This window comes from Leuciscus leuciscus, assembly GCF_965113295.1.
Source record: "Leuciscus leuciscus genome assembly, chromosome: 4".
Lineage (NCBI taxonomy): Eukaryota > Metazoa > Chordata > Actinopteri > Cypriniformes > Leuciscidae > Leuciscus > Leuciscus leuciscus.
This window is the reverse complement of record NC_138728.1, coordinates 12,495,426-12,513,514: the sequence shown is the minus strand read 5'-3', so window position 1 is coordinate 12,513,514 and position 18,089 is coordinate 12,495,426. Positions and strand designations below refer to the sequence as shown.

Below are 18,089 nucleotides of genomic sequence, written 5' to 3'. Positions count from 1 at the left end.
GTTGGATTTAGATGGAGATGATGAACCCTCCTGGAGACACCATAAAAGGCCCTCACAGGTTCAACCCACCTGGTGAAAACCCCTTTTTTGGAACCTTTATTTTAAAGAGTGATATCTCACACTTCTTCAAATGTAAATGCATGCACAAATAATGCATTTTAGTTGTTGAAACGAGACAGAACAGAGTTAATTGTCATGGCATTGTCTTGTCCCTGTACAACGATTACACAATACATTGTAATCAGTTTTGCAATGCCATATTTATGTGCAATAAAGGCTTGTACTGCTAACCATTAAAAAGCATTTCAAAACTCCAGGACGTGCAGTCTGGGAGTGTACTGTCATTTGACACTGATGAGCTTCAGTGCTTCATTGTTTTATGTAGCCTATGTTTTCTTGTTTTTATGTACTAGACTCATGACTATAGCATGCTGGAGCCTGATATTTGGGCTTTTAAACCTTGACATTTTCTCTACAGGTAAGAGACAGCCATATTATATGCTTTTAATAGGCTACTACTTTTAAAAGTGTAACATTATATTGAATGTATGAAGCTCTAAGCTGAAGGTATAGCAATTAGGGTGAATAACCTACAGTTTAAGTAGGATAGCGTCATCATCGTCATCATCACTGACAGCAGTAATGGGAAATACTATGATAATTTAAACTAAATCGTGTTAAAGTTATAAAACTGTGATATGAGATGGGTACTTTATGATTTTGATGTATTTTTATTCATGATAGCCTACAATAGGAATCAGATTCTCCCTAAACTCTGTATTAATTTTCCTACAGTCTATGTAATAGCCATGTATAATGGTATAGTGTGAGGGGCAAGTTATGGACATTTTAAGAGTTCATTTTAAAACACCAATGAGAAAAGTCCAATATATATATAATTGGCCAAGTAATTTTTTCAGGTTTCTCAGAAAACCCCCCAAAAACTTAACTAACTTCAGAGGTTGAGTAGATCTTCGTTCTTCTTGATGCAGCTGCCATCTTGAAAAGCTTGTAAAATTGTCTCATTGTCTTTTGACTTAGGCTAAATAAAACTGCCTAAGTCACACTCTTGACATAGGCCATTATACTACAGGGGTAGAACTGCATGATCTGTTCAACTGAGGATGTGGGCGATTTTACCAGATGTGGCCAGCATCATGAGGAGATGACTTATGCAAAGAAAAAAAAAAGAAAAAAAAAAATTGTTGTCAAAAAATGACGTAGCCAATTATTTTAGGAAGATGGCATTAACTTGTTGTTGCATAGTTGTAACACAAGAGGGCGCGCTTACATTGCAGTTGCGTCCTTAGGGACAATATGTTTTTATTATTTATATTTATTATAAAATACGCTGTTTTTTTCCCTAATCATAATTACTTATAAAAACATGAATTACTTTTTTTTAACAATCTCTCTATAATCTGCCGGATATCAGGTGTACAGAATGTATCTTCTTTATCTGATACGGTTGCGTTATAGTGAGGAGAACTACATGTCCCATGTGGCGTTTCCGGGTGCGTAGTGACGCATGAGGTGACGTAGCGCTTCTCTTATCAGTGCAGCACATGACGCAGCTGTCGTCGGTAGTTAAAAGGCTTTCACATGTTATACAGTAACAGGACTGTCGATGCTCGCGCTCTTCTCAGCCCAGTTCTCCGACCTTGGGTCATTTTCAGGACGGAGGCAGAGATAGGTAAGATGCTTAGACTTTTTTTTCCCTCATCCTTAAAACTACAGTAATTTAGCAAAGCTCTTTGGTTACACTATATCGTACCTGCTTAACAGGTTTGTGGAGTCGTATGGTCGGACAGAACGAGGACGTTCTTCGAAAATGTATATTTTTGGGTGCCTTTTGATTTTAAAAGTGTGAGAGTTCAGAGTATGGCGGAAATACACGTACTGTTGAAACTTACTGTATGTTATTACATCACGACTTCATGACCATATGTAAACAATGACTTCCAACGATGGATGGCTGAAAGCAGCATTTACTGTGTGTACAAACAACTAACTATTTTTAAATGCTTTTTCGTCTTTTGATCCGTCTCTAGACTTGTAAATCCTACTTATCCCTGGTGTGCAAGAAAGTATGCACATTTGCTATATTTGAAAGACTAAAAGAGTTAAACATGTTACGTTATTATTAAATTATTATAGTAGTATTAATTATTATTTTAGCTCATGATACTTTACTAAACGCATTCAAAGTTGTGTCCCCGACCCCCCCAAGGATCAACCCTATGATTATGAACATGATTTTAAAATGGTGTAAATTCTATACAAAAAGAAATATAAAAAAAATGGAATAGTGACATCATTATCCATTCAGGAAGTGAACATTTAATGGACAAGTTAATGTCTACTGACAATCCAAACAAAATACAAGTTAAATTGGTAAAAAGCATTTTATTGTTTCATCTTATATTTTGTTTGCCAATAGGAAACCATGTTAAAATGTCCTGTCACCATGATTTTGTACATTTAAGCTACTGATTATTTGAAAGCATGATATTTGTATTTGATTTTTATTTTTTTTGTTATATCAGCATTTGCTTTCCAATAAAAGCATAGCTATAGCTCAGTATTTATAATGTTTACATTAAGTTGAGATGACACAATGTAATTTATTAGCACTCAATCCCATTCTTTGCAATAGAATTAATGTTTTCGAATCTTAAAAAATTGCCTTTTCAAAATTGATAAGGCAACAGTTTTCATGGAATGACCCTTGAATGTCATGAGTTCATCTTGTGTAGTGTGCAGGGTTTGTAATGTTTATACCACTGCTTTGCCAACTTTGGCCTACTACACCAGCAACATCAGTCAAATCCAGTGTGTTTTACTATGGCCTTGTGAATTGCAGTGGACTGTGCTAAAAATGGACTGGATCCATGGAGGGGTTGTTATTGCTTAAGCTGTACACCGTGTCCTCAGGGCAGGTTGTGTGTTTTAGACACACTGGTGTATGGACCATGAAACCATATTTCATTTCATATTACTTAAGGACACACATTTTTTCTGATTCTCTGAATGGATAAAAAAAGGGGGAAAAAATCCTTTCAGATTTGATTATTATTAATAGTTAAAACATTTCAAAATGCACCTTCAGACTATTTTTCCAGGCATGAATTTTGTCATTGAGGATTTGTATAAAATATTGTTGTGCAAAATTCTCGTCTCGTGTCTCGTCTCGTGAGATAAGTGTCCCGTCACACCCCTAATTTAATATGCAAAACTAATTTTCAGAGTTTTATTTTTTCCTTTAGGTTGCATGGTAGATCATCACTGTCATCTCTAACAGGCTGTGCAGACTAAAACTGGCTTTCATTCAAGATTATTTTGAGGGCTTGTAATTATACACCAGCACTGTTTGACCCCTGCAAGTCTCCAAATAAAACCAGGTGGGTTGCCAGTCTGACATATAATTAGTTTGTTACCTAATAGCTGATCAGCAGAACATGCTTGAATAAAACCAGCATTGTGTGTGATAGTTTAAAGCTGATTCTTAAAACTTTTCTTTCTTCACAGAGTGCCATCTTTCCACTATTCGTTGAAAACAGGAAGAGGAAGTTAAGCAAGAGCACGTTTCATTCTCAAGGTCATCATAGCCTGACATGCCTGTGTTTCCACTGCTGCTATGGAGAACGTAACTGCTAGCGAGGGACCATCCGGTACGTTGATGTACCGAGTGGAGCGACCCGTGTTCAATGAAGGCTATGTTGACTCAGAGCTTCTGCACAGGAAGAAGAGGACACCAAAGTCCTGTAGACGGAGAATAACTGAGCATCTCCGGTAAGGCTCTTTCAACAGATTTTGCTTTCATGGTTACTGATGAAAAGTCTGTGTTTTGTAAGATACAGTGGAGTCCAAAAGTCTGAGACCACATTGAGAAATTTTCTACAGTATTTCTAGGTCACTAATCATATAAGCAAATTTGTGATATTGATCATGTGACTCTTTGTACACATCATCAGATGTTCATCCACTGAAGCACAAGATGATCATTCTCAAATCATGCCAGAGGACATGATCATTAGGTTTTACACTAACTTGTGGAGTTCATGCACAAAAGAGAGACCAAACCAAATACTAAGACATTCTGACATTCAATATTTCACTCAAATTTTTGATTAAATAATTAATAATGAAAAGTGTATTAAATTATAAAAAGCTAAATAAAAGCACTAGTGGTATCAGACTTTTGGACTCAACTGTATATATAAACTCTGTTTCCAATCATCATCTTATTGTGATTATCTCCACTGTATTTTATAATATAATAATAATAATAGTAATGGTATCAGGTTCACGTCTTATCTCAACTTTTCAGAAAATCAGCTTGGACTGATAAAACCACAGTCATAATATAGTCATTATTTGATCATATCCTCCATATAAGATTGCAGTACTACTAGTATTACACAACAATTGTGACACATTACATTTGTTAAACCTGCCCGTCCCAGTCTGAGTTGGATGAATTGATGACTCCATTTCAATGGACAAAGACAGACTATAATTTAAGTTGTCATTCACTGATAATCTTGTTCACGTATAATCAAATACGTTGCATCAAAACGCGTCACATCTGATTTGATATCAAGGATACAAAATGTATTTGAACCTTTTGCAGTGTTTGAATATGCACATATTCAAATCACACAAATGAAAATTTGAAACCATGAAGATGATGATGTATTTGTACTAACAGCCATCTCTCCCTTATTTTTCAGCTGCTCGTCTGAGAAAGCCAAATCGGTTGCACTTGGTTTTTTTCCCATTTTAACATGGCTGCCATCATATCCACTAAAGGAATACCTGTTTGGGGACATTGTTTCTGGCATCAGCACAGGTGTAATGCAGCTACCTCAAGGTCAGATGTTATTGAAAACTTTTCTATGTTAAATATGAATAATTATATAAGTAGGTTTATATAGTATGTTAGTTATGTTATTAATTTACTCTTATGCCATTGAGTTACTGATCACTGAGCAAGTTCATTTGATCATTTGCTTCTCTTTCTCACATTCAACAGGTCTTGCTTATGCGATGTTGGCAGCTGTTCCTCCAGTGTTTGGGTTATATTCGTCATTTTATCCCGTCCTGTTATACACATTCTTTGGTACCTCCAGACATATATCAATAGGTGAGACTCTAAGGCATGCATCTCAAGGTTTTAATAACATGCTTGTGACTTTAAATAGTCTCAGCCTCAGTTGGACCACTCACAGTCGATTCATTGACCGTCAAATTGAAAGTGTTTCCTTGGTCTGGAAAGTTGTATTCTGATTAGTTAAATTTACGTGGTGAATTTACGCAACATGACTTCATAGAGATTGTTGTGCAATGTTTTATCACACCTGTCTATTATTGTGGTATAATTTATTTTAGATAAACCTACCCCATGCAGCACATTAAATCAATACAAACTGCAGGTAGTCTTAGAACAAGCTGTAAAGTGGGCCTTTTTTTGTTTTTGTTTTCTTTTTTCCCCCAAAAGACAGCAGACTGCTGCTGCCACTTGAAAAGTGACATTCCTCTCTACAGTTTTGCTAAGTCAGTGTGATTAAGCAAAGCATTACTGTCAGACTAAACGAGTGTTGTTCAGTTGGATAAGATTTAAAATCCTTAGTCCGTTTATCCCAGCATTGGGATATTTGATGATTTCAGTGTCCCGACTTTCATAAGAAGGAAAAGAAAGTGTTATTTCTAAGAGTCTTATTTGTGGTGGTCCAGACGTCATTGCACTGTTTTATGGGTGGGTAGACGCCCTGCAGTTTTTGTTTTTGTCCTGTTTAATGTGGGGATCTTCAAACTCACAGAAATCCCTGTAGGATATTAGAAACACCACTGAGAAGATAGATCAAAGGTTCAGAAGGTTACCCAAACCAGAGCTGTTGCTTCACTATCTTGCTTTCTCAGCCCCGTGGCGTGAATTGAGAGCGAGAGAATGGGCAACAGTCCAAATGTTTGGAAAGGTCCTGCTGCACAGAGGCATGCTGTCTCCTGTTTAAACAACACTCACACTCTGTCCCTCTCCAGTGTAAAACAGACCAAGTTGCAGAGGGCTTTATCTAGATACAGAGCCATGGCATAGCTCACTTGCGTAAATGCACTCGGAAATATTTGCTCACATGACAGTGGGGCTCCTGCTCCGTGACGACACTCAGCCACCTTACATTGTGTACTGTAGAGCAATTACACCTCCTGTTATTCTTGTAATACTCTGTAAGGCTTAAGACACACTTAAAATAGTATAATTATAATTAAATGTAGTCCAATCACACTTTTTAAGCAAAGCATTTAACAAAAAGAAGTTTGTGAGGTTTGAAATAATCAAACAATAGTTACAAATATAGGCTGTGTGTGTATGTATGACCATACATAAGTTTTCTTTAAAACACAGTTTTATTGGTGTTTTTCTTCAGGCACTTTTGCAGTAATTAGTCTTATGATTGGCGGGGTGGCTGTAAGGGAGGTCCCGGACTCCATGTTTGCAGTGAATGGGACCAACGCATCACAGGTTGTGGATTTTGATGCCCGTGATGCCAGAAGAGTGGAAGTGGTTGTAGCTCTGACAACCCTAGTAGGAATCATTCAGGTAGGCCACTTTCTGATCTTACCTACAGTTTTGAACATCACAAAGAGTGTAGAATCTAGTCATCTTCTTTTCTTATTTTTATTAAGGGTGAAGTGTGTAATTTCTGATATCAAAGAATTTATTATTTCTGTCTTGAAATGTTAAATTCATCTTTATTTGTCATTTGATTGCCCCATTTGAACTGTAGTAGATCAAAATTAGTGCATTCTCAGTATCTGTGCTAGGAATGCAAGTAAATTCCTTCAACACAGTCGTATGTTGCCATTACAAAGCAGAATGATAACAGCATGTTTGTGATATCACCCCCGCATTTTGTAGATAAACCATCTGAAAAACATTCTAGTGGAATTCTCAGTCACTCTGCTCACATTATGGCCAGCTTTATAAGGAAATACTTTGTAAGAGAAAGAAGTGCAATGTTACCATAAACCTATTAAAACAAGTTTATGGTATACATCACAGGCATATCTGCAGGCCTACACAGTGTTTATAATAGACACCTTTCATGGAATACTGTAAACCTGCTCAAGTTGATGACTTCATGTGATTCTCCTCAAGTTGCTGTAACCCGTGGTACTTTCAGATCGATGTTTGGGAACATAATTGTGTTCTTATGATCTGTAGTTTGTTCTGGGTCTGCTGAGATTCGGCTTCCTGGCTATTTACCTGACTGAACCGCTGGTGCGAGGTTTCACTACGGCTGCCGCTGTGCACGTCTCCGTGTCGCAGCTCAAGTACCTGCTGGGAGTGCCCACTGCGCGCTTTAATGGGCCTCTCTCTGTAGTGTATGTGAGTAACCTTTCACCCTGAGGAAACTACAGGGTATTTGTTTTTGATATGCGACACTGATGCACCATTTCACATTACTTCATAAACACTTATTCTCATCGCTTAAGGTATTTTGTGAATCGTGAATGAATAAAGATAGTTGGAAACTGAAACGGAAAAAAAGCTGAAATAAGATGTAAATAATAGATCTTAGAACTTTGAAGACTGTGTACTGATCTGTGATTGTTCTTTTGTAGTTGTGGCATTCATTTTGTTTTCCCCCCAGAGCATTGAAGCTGTCTTCAGGAACATTGCAAGCACTAATGTTGTCACGCTCATTATTGGTCTGGTGTGCACTGTGTTCCTGTATATCATCAAAGATCTCAATGAACGCTTCAAGAAGAAGCTACCCATCCCCATCCCTGGAGAAATCATAGTGGTAAAACTTTAAAGGCCCTTTCCATGAAACTCTGTACTCACTCATGCACTCACAATCCCTTTGTGTAAATCCATGATGTTCTTGTTCTTTAAAGGTAATCGTGTCCACTGGAATCTCGTACGGGATGCTTATGTCTGAAAACTATGGCGTAGATGTTGTGGGTAAAATTCCCACTGGGTAAGATCACGCAACCTTACTTAAAGTTTCTGAACTGAAACTGTTTACATTTTTACATTTTAATATTTCTTTCTTAATGTTTTGTTTTAAGGTTGCTGCCACCCAAAATTCCAGACTTCTCAGTCTTTCCTAACCTCCTCGCAGACGCCATTACTATATCTGTTGTTGGCTTCTCGATTGCAATATCACTAGCCAAAATCTTTGCTCTCAAGCATGGCTACAGTGTGGATGGAAATCAGGTAGAGAATAATCTGATTTACTGATTACTGATTTAGTGTTTCCTAGAAGCAGGGACATGGATTTTATTCAGCTGCCCTTTATTTTGGTTTCTATGGCTTTAAACTGCAGCCAAATATCTGAATTGGCCAGACCACACAGTTACTTGGTTACTTTCCATTTAGCAGATCCTTTTGTCCAAAATGACTCATAGTACACTAATTGCAAGGAAGGTTCATATGGGGCAACATAGTGCAAAGAGGCTTGCTTTAGATGAACAACAGTAATAAAGATGGATTGTGACCTCAGTAACTCACCAGTTCGTCTGTTTAGGACTGAACTTTTGTGTGAGGAGCCAAGATTCTCAACTCCGTGAAGAAAGTAATTCAACTTCCTGAAGTTCCCTTTATATAGAAAATCAGGGCTATGTTTGGAATAGCATGCAAACATACTACTTTTACTATATCTGCAGTATATTTATGTGTACGCTGCTGTTCAAAATTATTTATTTTTTTGTGTGTGTGTGGAAGAAGCCTCTTTTGCTGTTTAGAACATATTTATTTGATCATTAAAACAGTAAGACTGAAATATTATTACAATTTAAAATGCCCATTTTCTACTTTATTATATTTTAAAAGGCAATATATTCCTGTGATGGCAACGGCAAATTTTCAGCTATAATTACTCCAGTTTTCAGTGTCACATGATGAGTTATACAGTAGTTTTAACATTTTTATGATCCTGAGGTAAAACCAGATGATCTTATGCAGTCATTTTGTGTTTAATGTGACTAGGAGCTCATGGCGCTGGGACTTTGTAACTTTATGAGTTCATTCTTCCACACATTTGTCGTTACCGCCTCAATGTCTCGCAGCCTGGTACAGGAGAGCACAGGAGGACACACTGAAGTAAGTGAGACATTCTTGTGTAAGATGTCATATCGATAATTGTATGTACTTATTGGTTATTGCAAAAGTACATTTCCTGAAATGGAGTGTCCTTCTGATAATGACCTCATCACAGTGGCTATATCACTACTGTAAAACCTATAGATAAGACAGATAAGACAGCCGTGCCTCATTAAAGACTCAATTGAATTATGTTGATGTGCGTGTCTGCAGATTGCAGGACTGTTGGCGTCCCTACTCGTGCTACTGGTGGTGGTGGCCATTGGATTTGTCTTTCAGCCATTGCCTACAGTATGTGAAGAGCTTTCTGATATGCTTGCCATGGAGCTCATTGATTTTGTGCAATCAAAAGAAAACCACCTAAAATGTTTGTCTTGGTGCAAAAGAAATCAGAGATCAGATGGTGTTTATTTAGTGTCCTCTTTGTACTCTCTTTAGACTGTGTTGGCTGCTATCATCATGGTCAATCTTCTGGGGATGTTTAAGCAAATGAAAGACATTCCTGTATTATGGAGAACCAGCAAGATCGAACTGGTGAGCTTCAGAGGCACTTCTCATTTGGTTGATCATCATACTGTTCCAACTGATTTCCATCTATTAAAATTAACCTTTTCTTTGAATGGCTCTTTCCACTTAATATACTTCATGTGTGCAGGGTTTTTGGGACATGATGAAGTCTAGTTTTGTTGTTGTTAATGTCTGACATGTTTTCTTCAGGCAATTTGGCTGGTGTCCTTTTTTGCATCGGTTCTCCTTGGTCTGGATTATGGTCTGGTGGTTTCCATGGGCTTTGCCATACTCACAGTTATTTACAGAACACAGTGGTACAACACAATGTCTTACTGCTCTGATGCAAAATAATTCAATATCAAGATTTATAAACAAAACTCAGGGTTTTCATGCTGAAGTTCTTTACAGCTAAAAATAATGCATCCATATTTTTGTATTATTTTATTGAAATGTATTGAGTACATAAAATAATTAAAATAGTTATTAAATAATGAATTAATGCACTGAATAAATGATCCATGTGTAAACAAATTATGTTCTAATGGCAATTCATTCACTAGTTTGTTTTTCTAGTATTTCAGCATAAAAACTAATTGTTTCAGATTTAATCTATTTAATTAATCAATTAAACCAGTTTTTAAAAAATGTAATCCTGTAATATTGAGTTCAAAGTAGATCTGAGCTTTTATTTATTCTAAATTATTTACAGTAAATAATTAGTAAAATATTTATACATATTGTAATTAATTTAATATATTTATTTTCTGAATTGTATTTACCTTATTACTTTGTCATTTAAAATGTCTAATTCAGATCTTTTTCTTTTGTTTTAAGCCCTAAGAATGCTCTTCTTGGACAAATCCCAGATACTGGATTGTACTTTGATGTGGATGAATATGAAGAGGTAAGACATATTGCTTTTAAAAGACATTAAACCATCGTAACTTTCTAGTTCTTGGTCATGAGACTGAACCTATAACCATCTCATGAGTAACATTAGCTTGCTCCACTTCAGAACTGTTGTTCTCAGCTTTTCTTAGTCACAGTCACCCAATTAGTCCTGATTTAATCCATCATCCTTTTTTCACCCACAATCTTTGTCGTCTTATCTGCTGTTTTTTTTCTCTTGATCAAGGCTGAGGAATGCTCAGGGATTAAGATTTTTCAGTCCAATACCTCCATCTACTTTGCAAACAGTGACCTGTATGTGAGCGCCCTCAAGGCGAAGGTGAGTCTAAATGCTTGATGTCATGATTAACTTGTGTTTTAGACCGAATTCTTTTGTGTGTGCACGTGTTTTACTGTTTTGTCCTTGAGTACATCTTATTGTGTGGAGAAGCTCCCATGAACAGCAAGTGTTTGGCCTCACAAAGTTCAGTGTATTTTGCAGATATTATAGTTGTGTTATTCTGTACATTTTGCTTTGTTTGACTACAGACCGGAATTGACCCGGCACAACTGCTCACTTCCAGGAAATCACAGCTACAATATGCAAAAAGAGACAACGGGGAGAGTAAGACCATAAACCACGGCTCTTCACTGAAGAAACATGCAGTTGTCTTATTGGTATGTGTTTTTTTTGTTGTTTTTTTTACTTCCTTTTTTTTTTCATCTGTGACTTTTACGACTATAAAGTCTTCTTATCCTTTACGTAGATATTTGAACCTCAGCGTGGGTTACATGTTGTGCCAGATTACTCGCCTCTGAATTTTCCATTGTTAGGATTTTTTTATGCATAAACTATGTTTGCAATACAAATGTAATTTCAAATGACGAATTAAAGCATGCAATCTCGAAACTTCACCCCGGCTCCTAAAATACGGCACTATAGCTTGAAGTTTCTTCCTTGTAATGTGGTGGTTTGGTGACGCAACATTTCTGACCTGACATGTTCTGTGGTGTCCCAACAGGATGTGGAGCTTGGTGTCACTCATGAGGTGGTGAATGGGCTGCAAAAACAGATGCATGTGTACAGCAATGGCCAGACGACTGAGAACCACATTGAGTCTGAATCTGAGGATGACTTCTTTCTGCAGCGTCTAACCCCCATTCACTCCATCATACTGGACTTTACTCCTGTTAACTTTATTGACTCTGTAGGAGCCAAAACCATTAAATCAGTAAGTTGATAGCTTTTATTCTCAAAGACGACACTTACCTCTGTAAAGACAGAACAGTGAGATCTGGCTTAATACGTTAGACCACATGCTGTGCTGTTACATGCTGACCAGCTTGCCATTTATTATTACATCACTTGATCATTACAATCAACTGAAAACAACTTGCACTGACATATCTTAAAATATTGTTTGTTTTAAGATGCACATCAGTAATGTTTTTTTTCTAAGGCACGTTTATAAAAGCTACTTAAATATCCTAATCCTAGTGTAATCTAAGCCCTGACTGTGAAACCAGGCCTTAATAGTAAATTGACATTACTTTTTCATCATTGTTTGTGGTACAGATATGACATGGCTTATTGAGAAAAGGTGTGCTATTACTTTCCTAGGTGATCCAATTTATGATATTCACCCCGGGGATGATAAAATGAGCAAATACCATAGATCTAATGCGCTAAACAAACTGAACACATTAGCAGCTGTTTCACAACACCTCTGCAACCACCCACAACACCTCTGCAACCACCCACAACACTGCTGAAACCACCCACAACACTGCATCTACTACAGAAATATTTAGTCATTTGCAGTTATACATTTTGCAATAGTTCTTCTTTGTTTTACAGGTGATCAAGGAGTATGCAACAGTTGACGTGAAAGTTGTACTTGCTGGATGTAGCAGTAAGTAATTAAATTTATTTTTACATGGATATCAATTCCTATAATATAACAATTATATATATATATTTTTTGAACTCTATCAGAGTGCATGCATACCCTATGTAGCAATTAGTAATTACATTTATAAACATTTAAAAATGTATATAATTGAAGTACAACAAAGTTATGATGAAGTTAAATGTCTTTATGTAGGTTAAAGTTCATTCTGATATACTGGTTGAATGTGGTAAACATCTCCACCTAGAGTTGGAACTAATAAACGGTCATATGGCCAAGCCAAACTGAAATGTAGGTTAATATTAATGCAACGAATGATTCTTTCCTAAGATCCTTACAAGACCTTTTATGTGTTTTTGTTGTGCAGGGATCCTTCTCTCTGATCTCAGGACACTACAATTCTTCTGTGAGCCTGTGACCTCTGACCTCATTTTCCCTACTATTCATGACGCAGTCTTGCACTGTAAACACAGGAAGGACCTCCCCATCTGCCCTGACATCCATTGAACACACAAACCAAACTGACATTTCAACTCTGTGTTGGAACCAGCACGAGTACTGTTACTTTAATGAGGTCACTTTAGGATGGATGACACGATAACAAAAGAAGGCTGGGAACGTTTTAGCAATGGACTGGCCAAAATGTTTTCAATGTAAATGCTTTATTTAATGTGAATATACCAGCAAATGTTGGGCTTAATATGATTGGTGCTCTTGTTTTATTGCACTAGCCTTGATCTTAAGCTCTACCACAACTTGTTACGAATGACTATAATAAAACACTCTGTACCTTCAGTTCTTTTAAGTGCAATTAGGGTAGATGGATTCTTGACCTGTGTTTATTTTTTGGCACTCGTCTATTGACATTCCAGTAAGCTTATTTTTAAGATTGAAATTTAGTTTTACAGTGCTTGCTGTTGGTCACTACAAATTTTTTATTTTTTTTCATAGCATTTCATTTTTATTTACTTTTCTTTTCCTCATCTGGCTGTAATATTCAGAAAAAAAAAAATGCTTTGTTACATATTTAAAACCTGATCTCCATTCAATCGAGACACTTTTGTCTAAAGATTTATCCAGGTCGCTCCAGGGTTTCTTGGAACCTACTGCAATTTATTTTTGTGGCTACATAGAACATTATTAATATAAAGGGGTCTTAGTTAATGATTATTGAAACAGCTGATTCCATGAAGTCTTGAAAATTAATTTCAGGTGTTCTTGTCTTTAGAACATTTACATGGAAAGCCATGTTTGACACAGATATTGCCCATGAAATGTTCACTCCGAGCACTTTTTGGTTCACAGCAAGTTTATAATATTCTAATATTATTCTGTACTAATATTTAGATGTTTCATTACAGTAATGAAGACCAAAAAGTTCAACAATCAGTTGCAACTGCATATAATGTAGTGCATTGTCTTTTTATGCTTTTGTGGATTTAAGGTATTTTTGTATAATAAATGCAAATCATGACTCTAAATTAAAAGTTTTTTCCTCAAACATGCCCTCTAGTTTGTATAATTACTCATTTATTACAGGCATAACTATCCCAAAGAAGCAGAAAAATTATGAAACATTTAATATATATATATATAATAATATATAAATAGACGACATGTAGTATGGATAATGTTTTTATTTTTTTGTGATGATCACAGAATGGTGCCAAGACACATGAAAATCCTTGAATTATCAGGCAGAAAACATTTAAGTGGGGATAAAGCACATAAGAAGAAAACCCTTTTAGTTATAAGTCATGTAGCGAGGGGTGGCGCTGAACTTGGCGTAGGATTTGATGACCTTGTTCACAGCCTCCAGAAAGTCTTTCTCTGTGGCGATTTTTCTACGAGCTCTGATGGCGAACATCCCCGCCTCTGTACACACACTGCGAATCTCAGCACCTGAGAGGAGAACGTCCTGTTAACTATAGCTTGCAACAACATTGTTGAAAGCCAACACATATGCGTCAGTTTAAGCCTATGCAAATATAGTCTATTTAAATTGTGTGCTATTTGCAATGTTTGTCAGTAACTCACCTGTGCTGTTAGGACAGAGACGTGCAAGAAGCTCGAAGCGGATATCTCTTTCCACACTCATAGAACGGGCATGAATCTTGAAGATGTGAGTACGTCCCTAGAAACAGAGCATTACATACATTTACATATCTATGATGTTACATATCTTCAGAATGATGTTATATGATACCTGTCTATATTTAGTAAATGGTAGCTATTTTGTCGCTATTGTAGCGAACACTTACTTCCAAGTCAGGCAGGCTGAACTCAATCTTTCTGTCCAGACGGCCAGGTCTCATCAGAGCAGGATCCAGGGTGTCTGGTCTGTTGGTGGCCATCAGGACTTTAATGTTTCCTCTGGGATCGAATCCGTCCAGCTGGTTAATCAGCTCCAGCATAGTTCTCTGGACTTCATTATCTCCTCCGGCTCCATCATCAAAACGGGCACCTGTAAGAGGGCAGAGTAAGTATAGTAAGTGAGATTTCACTGAGATCATACAAAAGCTGTTGTGACCGAGATGTTAAATGGATAGTCCACCCAAAAATGAAGATTCTGTCATTCATTCACCCTCATGTTGTTCCAAACCCGTATTAATTTCTTTCATCTGCTGAATGCAAAAGAAGATATTTTGTCGAAAGTTGGTAACCAAAGAGTTTGGTTCCCTTTGACTTCCATTGTATGGACAAACAAAGACAGTGGAAGTCAATGGGAACTAAAACTGTTTGGCTACCAACAATCTTCAAAATATCTTCTTATACGAAGATAAGTAAGAAGATATTTTGAAGATTGTTGGTAGCCAAACATTTTCGATTCCCATTGACATTCATTGTATGAACAAAAAAATACAATGGAAATCAATGGGAACTGAAATTGTTTGATTTTTCAAAATATCTTTTTTGTGTTCAGCAGAAGAAAGAAAGGCATACAGGTCTGGAACGGGTGAGTAAATGATAACAGAATTTAAAAAAATTAAAACTACCTTTATAATAAAACTTCTAATATTATAGTCGGGTCTGGATTATAGATCCTCAGAGGAAGATGAAATCATCCGATCCTGACTGTAGTATCAGATTATTGCAAATAGAAATTCTTTACCTCCAATGGCGTCAATTTCATCAAAGAAGATCAGACAGGCTTTCTTAGTCCTTGCCATCTCAAACAGTTCACGAACCATCCTGGCACCCTGGGTTAGACACAAAAGCATGGTATTATATAGATCTTACAAGCACCTAAAGCTCTTTTTTTCTTCTTCTTCTGAATAGAAAAAGCACTTACCTCTCCAACATACTTCTGAACAAGCTCGGATCCGATAACTCTTATGAAGCAGGCATCAGTGCGGTTAGCCACAGCTCGGGCACACAGGGTTTTCCCCGTACCGGGGGGCCCGAACAGCAACACACCCTTTGGAGGCTCAATACCCAGGTTCACAAAGCGCTCAGGCTGGAATTAAATAGATGGAGGTTGATTATAGAAACTATGTAGTATCTTAAACATCTACAGACATTTAATACCTTTGTTTATTTTTAACAGGTACATTTGGATGCACTTATGACTCACATGGAGCAGAGGGGTCTCGACCACTTCTCTGAGCTTCTCGATCTGCTCTTTGCAGCCCCCAACATCACTGTAGGTCACATCAGGCTTCTCCTCCACCTGTTTACGTACAGTACATCATTACTCCTACAGTATTGCCTTGATGATGTACATGATACTAAGCAACCTGAGCTGTTTCGTACCTGCATCATTGTGACAGTAGGATCGATTTTTGGTGGCAGTGGAATATGGATCTGATACTTGTTCCTGTCAACACTGTTAATAGATACACAATACCCCTTTAGATCAGATGCTACTCTGTAACATACAGAAATGAATGATCCATCATTTGATGCTTACCCAACCCTCATTCCTTCTTCAATGTCTGTTGGAGCGACCTGATCGCTCAGGTCCACCACAAACTTGGCAAACTGTTTCACATTAATGATATATTTTGGATCCTCCGAGTCAGCATTGATTATCTTTGTGCATCTATGAACAAATAAAAAAAATATGCAGATTAGTATCATATCATTCAACCACTTTATTACATACACTCCCATTCTAATTTTCAGCATCATTACTCCAGTCTTCATTGTCACATCCTTCAAGAAATTACTAATATGCTGATTTTCTGCTCAAGAAACATTTCTTCTTATTAATATTGAAAACAATTGTGCTACTTAAAGGTATAGGATCTTTCCGAATTTTAGATAAGACCCGCCCTCTCCACTTTTTGAATAAGTTTGATTGATTCACCAGAATGATTGACAATTAGGAGGACCAATAGTAAAAAATCCCCCGCTATACCTTTAACATTTTTGTAGAAATGTAACACTTTTGTTTCAGGATTCTTTGACGAATAGAAAGTTCAGAAGAACAGCATTTATTTGAAATGAAAATCTTTTGTAACATTGTCTTTTCCGTCACTCTTGATCAATTTAATTCATCTTTGCTGAATAAAAATATTAATTTATTTGAAAAAAGAATGGTAGTGCATTCCAAAGCACATAATCTATTAATTTTCCAATAAATCTGAGGTTAACCCTTAATAACCCAACATGCTTTTGTCATCCTCTCATACCTGGCCACTTGCAGAGGCTGTTCACTCTGCAGAGTCTGTTTGTCTGCAGCCAGATCCCATAGTGCTGGAGGAGCCAGACCTGTATCAGACTCTTTAATACCTGTTAAGACACACATAACACAGCATCAATGCATTTGTTTTACTACGTATTGATCCACAAAACTAGTTCCCCACACCACAATGACAGTGCACCTACCAGTGAGCTCATTTATTTTCTTCAGAAGCTGTTGAATATCATCTTCTACTTGTTTAATCTGTCTGGAATACGTGCTTTGGCCCTATTCACACACACACAAAAAATTATATATAGATAAATATAAATGAAGTCTGAATGCCAAATCAGGCATTATTCTGTAGTAGGAATACTTACATAGGTTTTCAGGAGTGCAATATCTCCTTCATCCAAAGCTGAGAAATAAAACAGATCAAGATCAATAAATGAGATATGCATATGCCACATGATGAAAGATTACTAAATTACCCAAATCAGTCAAGAAGATAGTCAATTAACGCGTTTATTATTCAGTAAAAAGTTTGTTCAGGGCAACACAGACTTTACACAGTAATGAGACATTTGACAACTCATATTATGAACGTGCCAGAGCAAATAGGTGGAATAATAACAATCACATAACATTAAAATAGATTTAGCTTAGACGATTCGGATTTTGTTGACAAATTGAAACTGTTGTGCGGCTAGTCAACAAATGCTAACCTGTCTGCTAATTCGTTTAATTTAAATTTCAACCGAAAGTCATCGCAAATAATACCTCGAATTGGTTTGTCCTCTTTTTCCTCTTCTTTAACTTTACGTTGTTCGGTTCCTAAATAATCAGGCATGACTGCTTTCTTTCTTTGAAATAGACTCGGTTAATGACTGTAGTGGCGAGATTACACAGCAGGTTTTCAGACGACAGTCACAGGCGCTTTTGTGTTCCGGTGCATTAGGGAACAGGAAACTGAGTTTACATTTCAACATAAAAGTTAGACCCCCACCCTCTATATGCTTTATATTGAACCAAAAATGTTATGGTCATA

General features: G+C 36.8%; 2 protein-coding genes across 3 annotated transcripts; one reads left to right on the top strand and one right to left on the bottom strand.

Annotated features, from left to right (window-relative positions):
- The first annotated feature begins 1,576 nt into the window (after positions 1-1,576).
- Positions 1,577-13,918, top strand: slc26a5 (solute carrier family 26 member 5). 2 transcript variants are annotated; one of them, XR_014205264.1, is made up of 21 exons: positions 1,577-1,693; positions 3,267-3,401; positions 3,529-3,792; positions 4,734-4,873; positions 5,036-5,146; positions 6,429-6,601; positions 7,226-7,390; positions 7,656-7,808; positions 7,903-7,985; positions 8,077-8,224; positions 8,996-9,109; positions 9,323-9,400; positions 9,548-9,643; positions 9,827-9,933; positions 10,454-10,523; positions 10,755-10,847; positions 11,057-11,185; positions 11,530-11,739; positions 12,366-12,420; positions 12,785-13,631; positions 13,663-13,918. XR_014205264.1 is itself a non-coding variant. In XM_082166988.1 (20 exons), the coding sequence occupies exons 3-20, from the start codon at positions 3,638-3,640 to the stop codon at positions 12,922-12,924; spliced, it is 2,220 nt and encodes a 739-aa protein (XP_082023114.1). In that variant the 5' UTR covers positions 1,577-1,693; positions 3,267-3,401; positions 3,529-3,637; the 3' UTR covers positions 12,925-13,918. The 2 variants fall into 2 exon arrangements, 1 of the variants encoding a protein (XP_082023114.1); XM_082166988.1 differs by having other exon boundaries at positions 12,785-13,918.
- A 118-nt stretch (positions 13,919-14,036) lies between these two features.
- On the bottom strand, positions 14,037-17,982 carry psmc2 (proteasome 26S subunit, ATPase 2). Its single transcript, XM_082166990.1, has 12 exons — positions 17,822-17,982; positions 17,422-17,459; positions 17,248-17,329; positions 17,052-17,151; positions 16,328-16,459; positions 16,171-16,243; positions 15,992-16,087; positions 15,710-15,874; positions 15,530-15,617; positions 14,679-14,881; positions 14,455-14,551; positions 14,037-14,319 (listed from the first exon to the last, which is right to left on the bottom strand). Exons 1-12 carry the CDS (start codon positions 17,889-17,891, stop codon positions 14,162-14,164), a joined length of 1,302 nt encoding a protein of 433 aa, XP_082023116.1. The 5' UTR covers positions 17,892-17,982; the 3' UTR covers positions 14,037-14,161.
- Between the last annotated feature and the right edge of the window lie 107 nt (positions 17,983-18,089).

What these genes read in the sequence shown, in the direction of transcription:
- slc26a5 (XM_082166988.1), top strand. Translation starts at nt 3,638, where the DNA reads ATGGAGAACGTAACTGCTAGCGAGGGACCATCCGGTACGTTGATGTAC. An exon ending in CTCCAGACATATATCAATAG is followed by an intron (nt 5,147 to 6,428) that starts GTGAGACTCTAA and finishes GTTTTTCTTCAG; the next exon opens with GCACTTTTGCAGTAATTAGT. An exon ending in TCTTTCAGCCATTGCCTACA is followed by an intron (nt 9,401 to 9,547) that starts GTATGTGAAGAG and finishes TACTCTCTTTAG; the next exon opens with ACTGTGTTGGCTGCTATCAT.
- psmc2 (XM_082166990.1), bottom strand. Translation starts at nt 17,891, where the DNA reads ATGCCTGATTATTTAGGAACCGAACAACGTAAAGTTAAAGAAGAGGAA. An exon ending in GAAGAAGGAATGAGGGTTGG is followed by an intron (nt 16,244 to 16,327) that starts GTAAGCATCAAA and finishes ATCTATTAACAG; the next exon opens with TGTTGACAGGAACAAGTATC. An exon ending in CTACTGTCACAATGATGCAG is followed by an intron (nt 16,088 to 16,170) that starts GTACGAAACAGC and finishes GTACGTAAACAG; the next exon opens with GTGGAGGAGAAGCCTGATGT.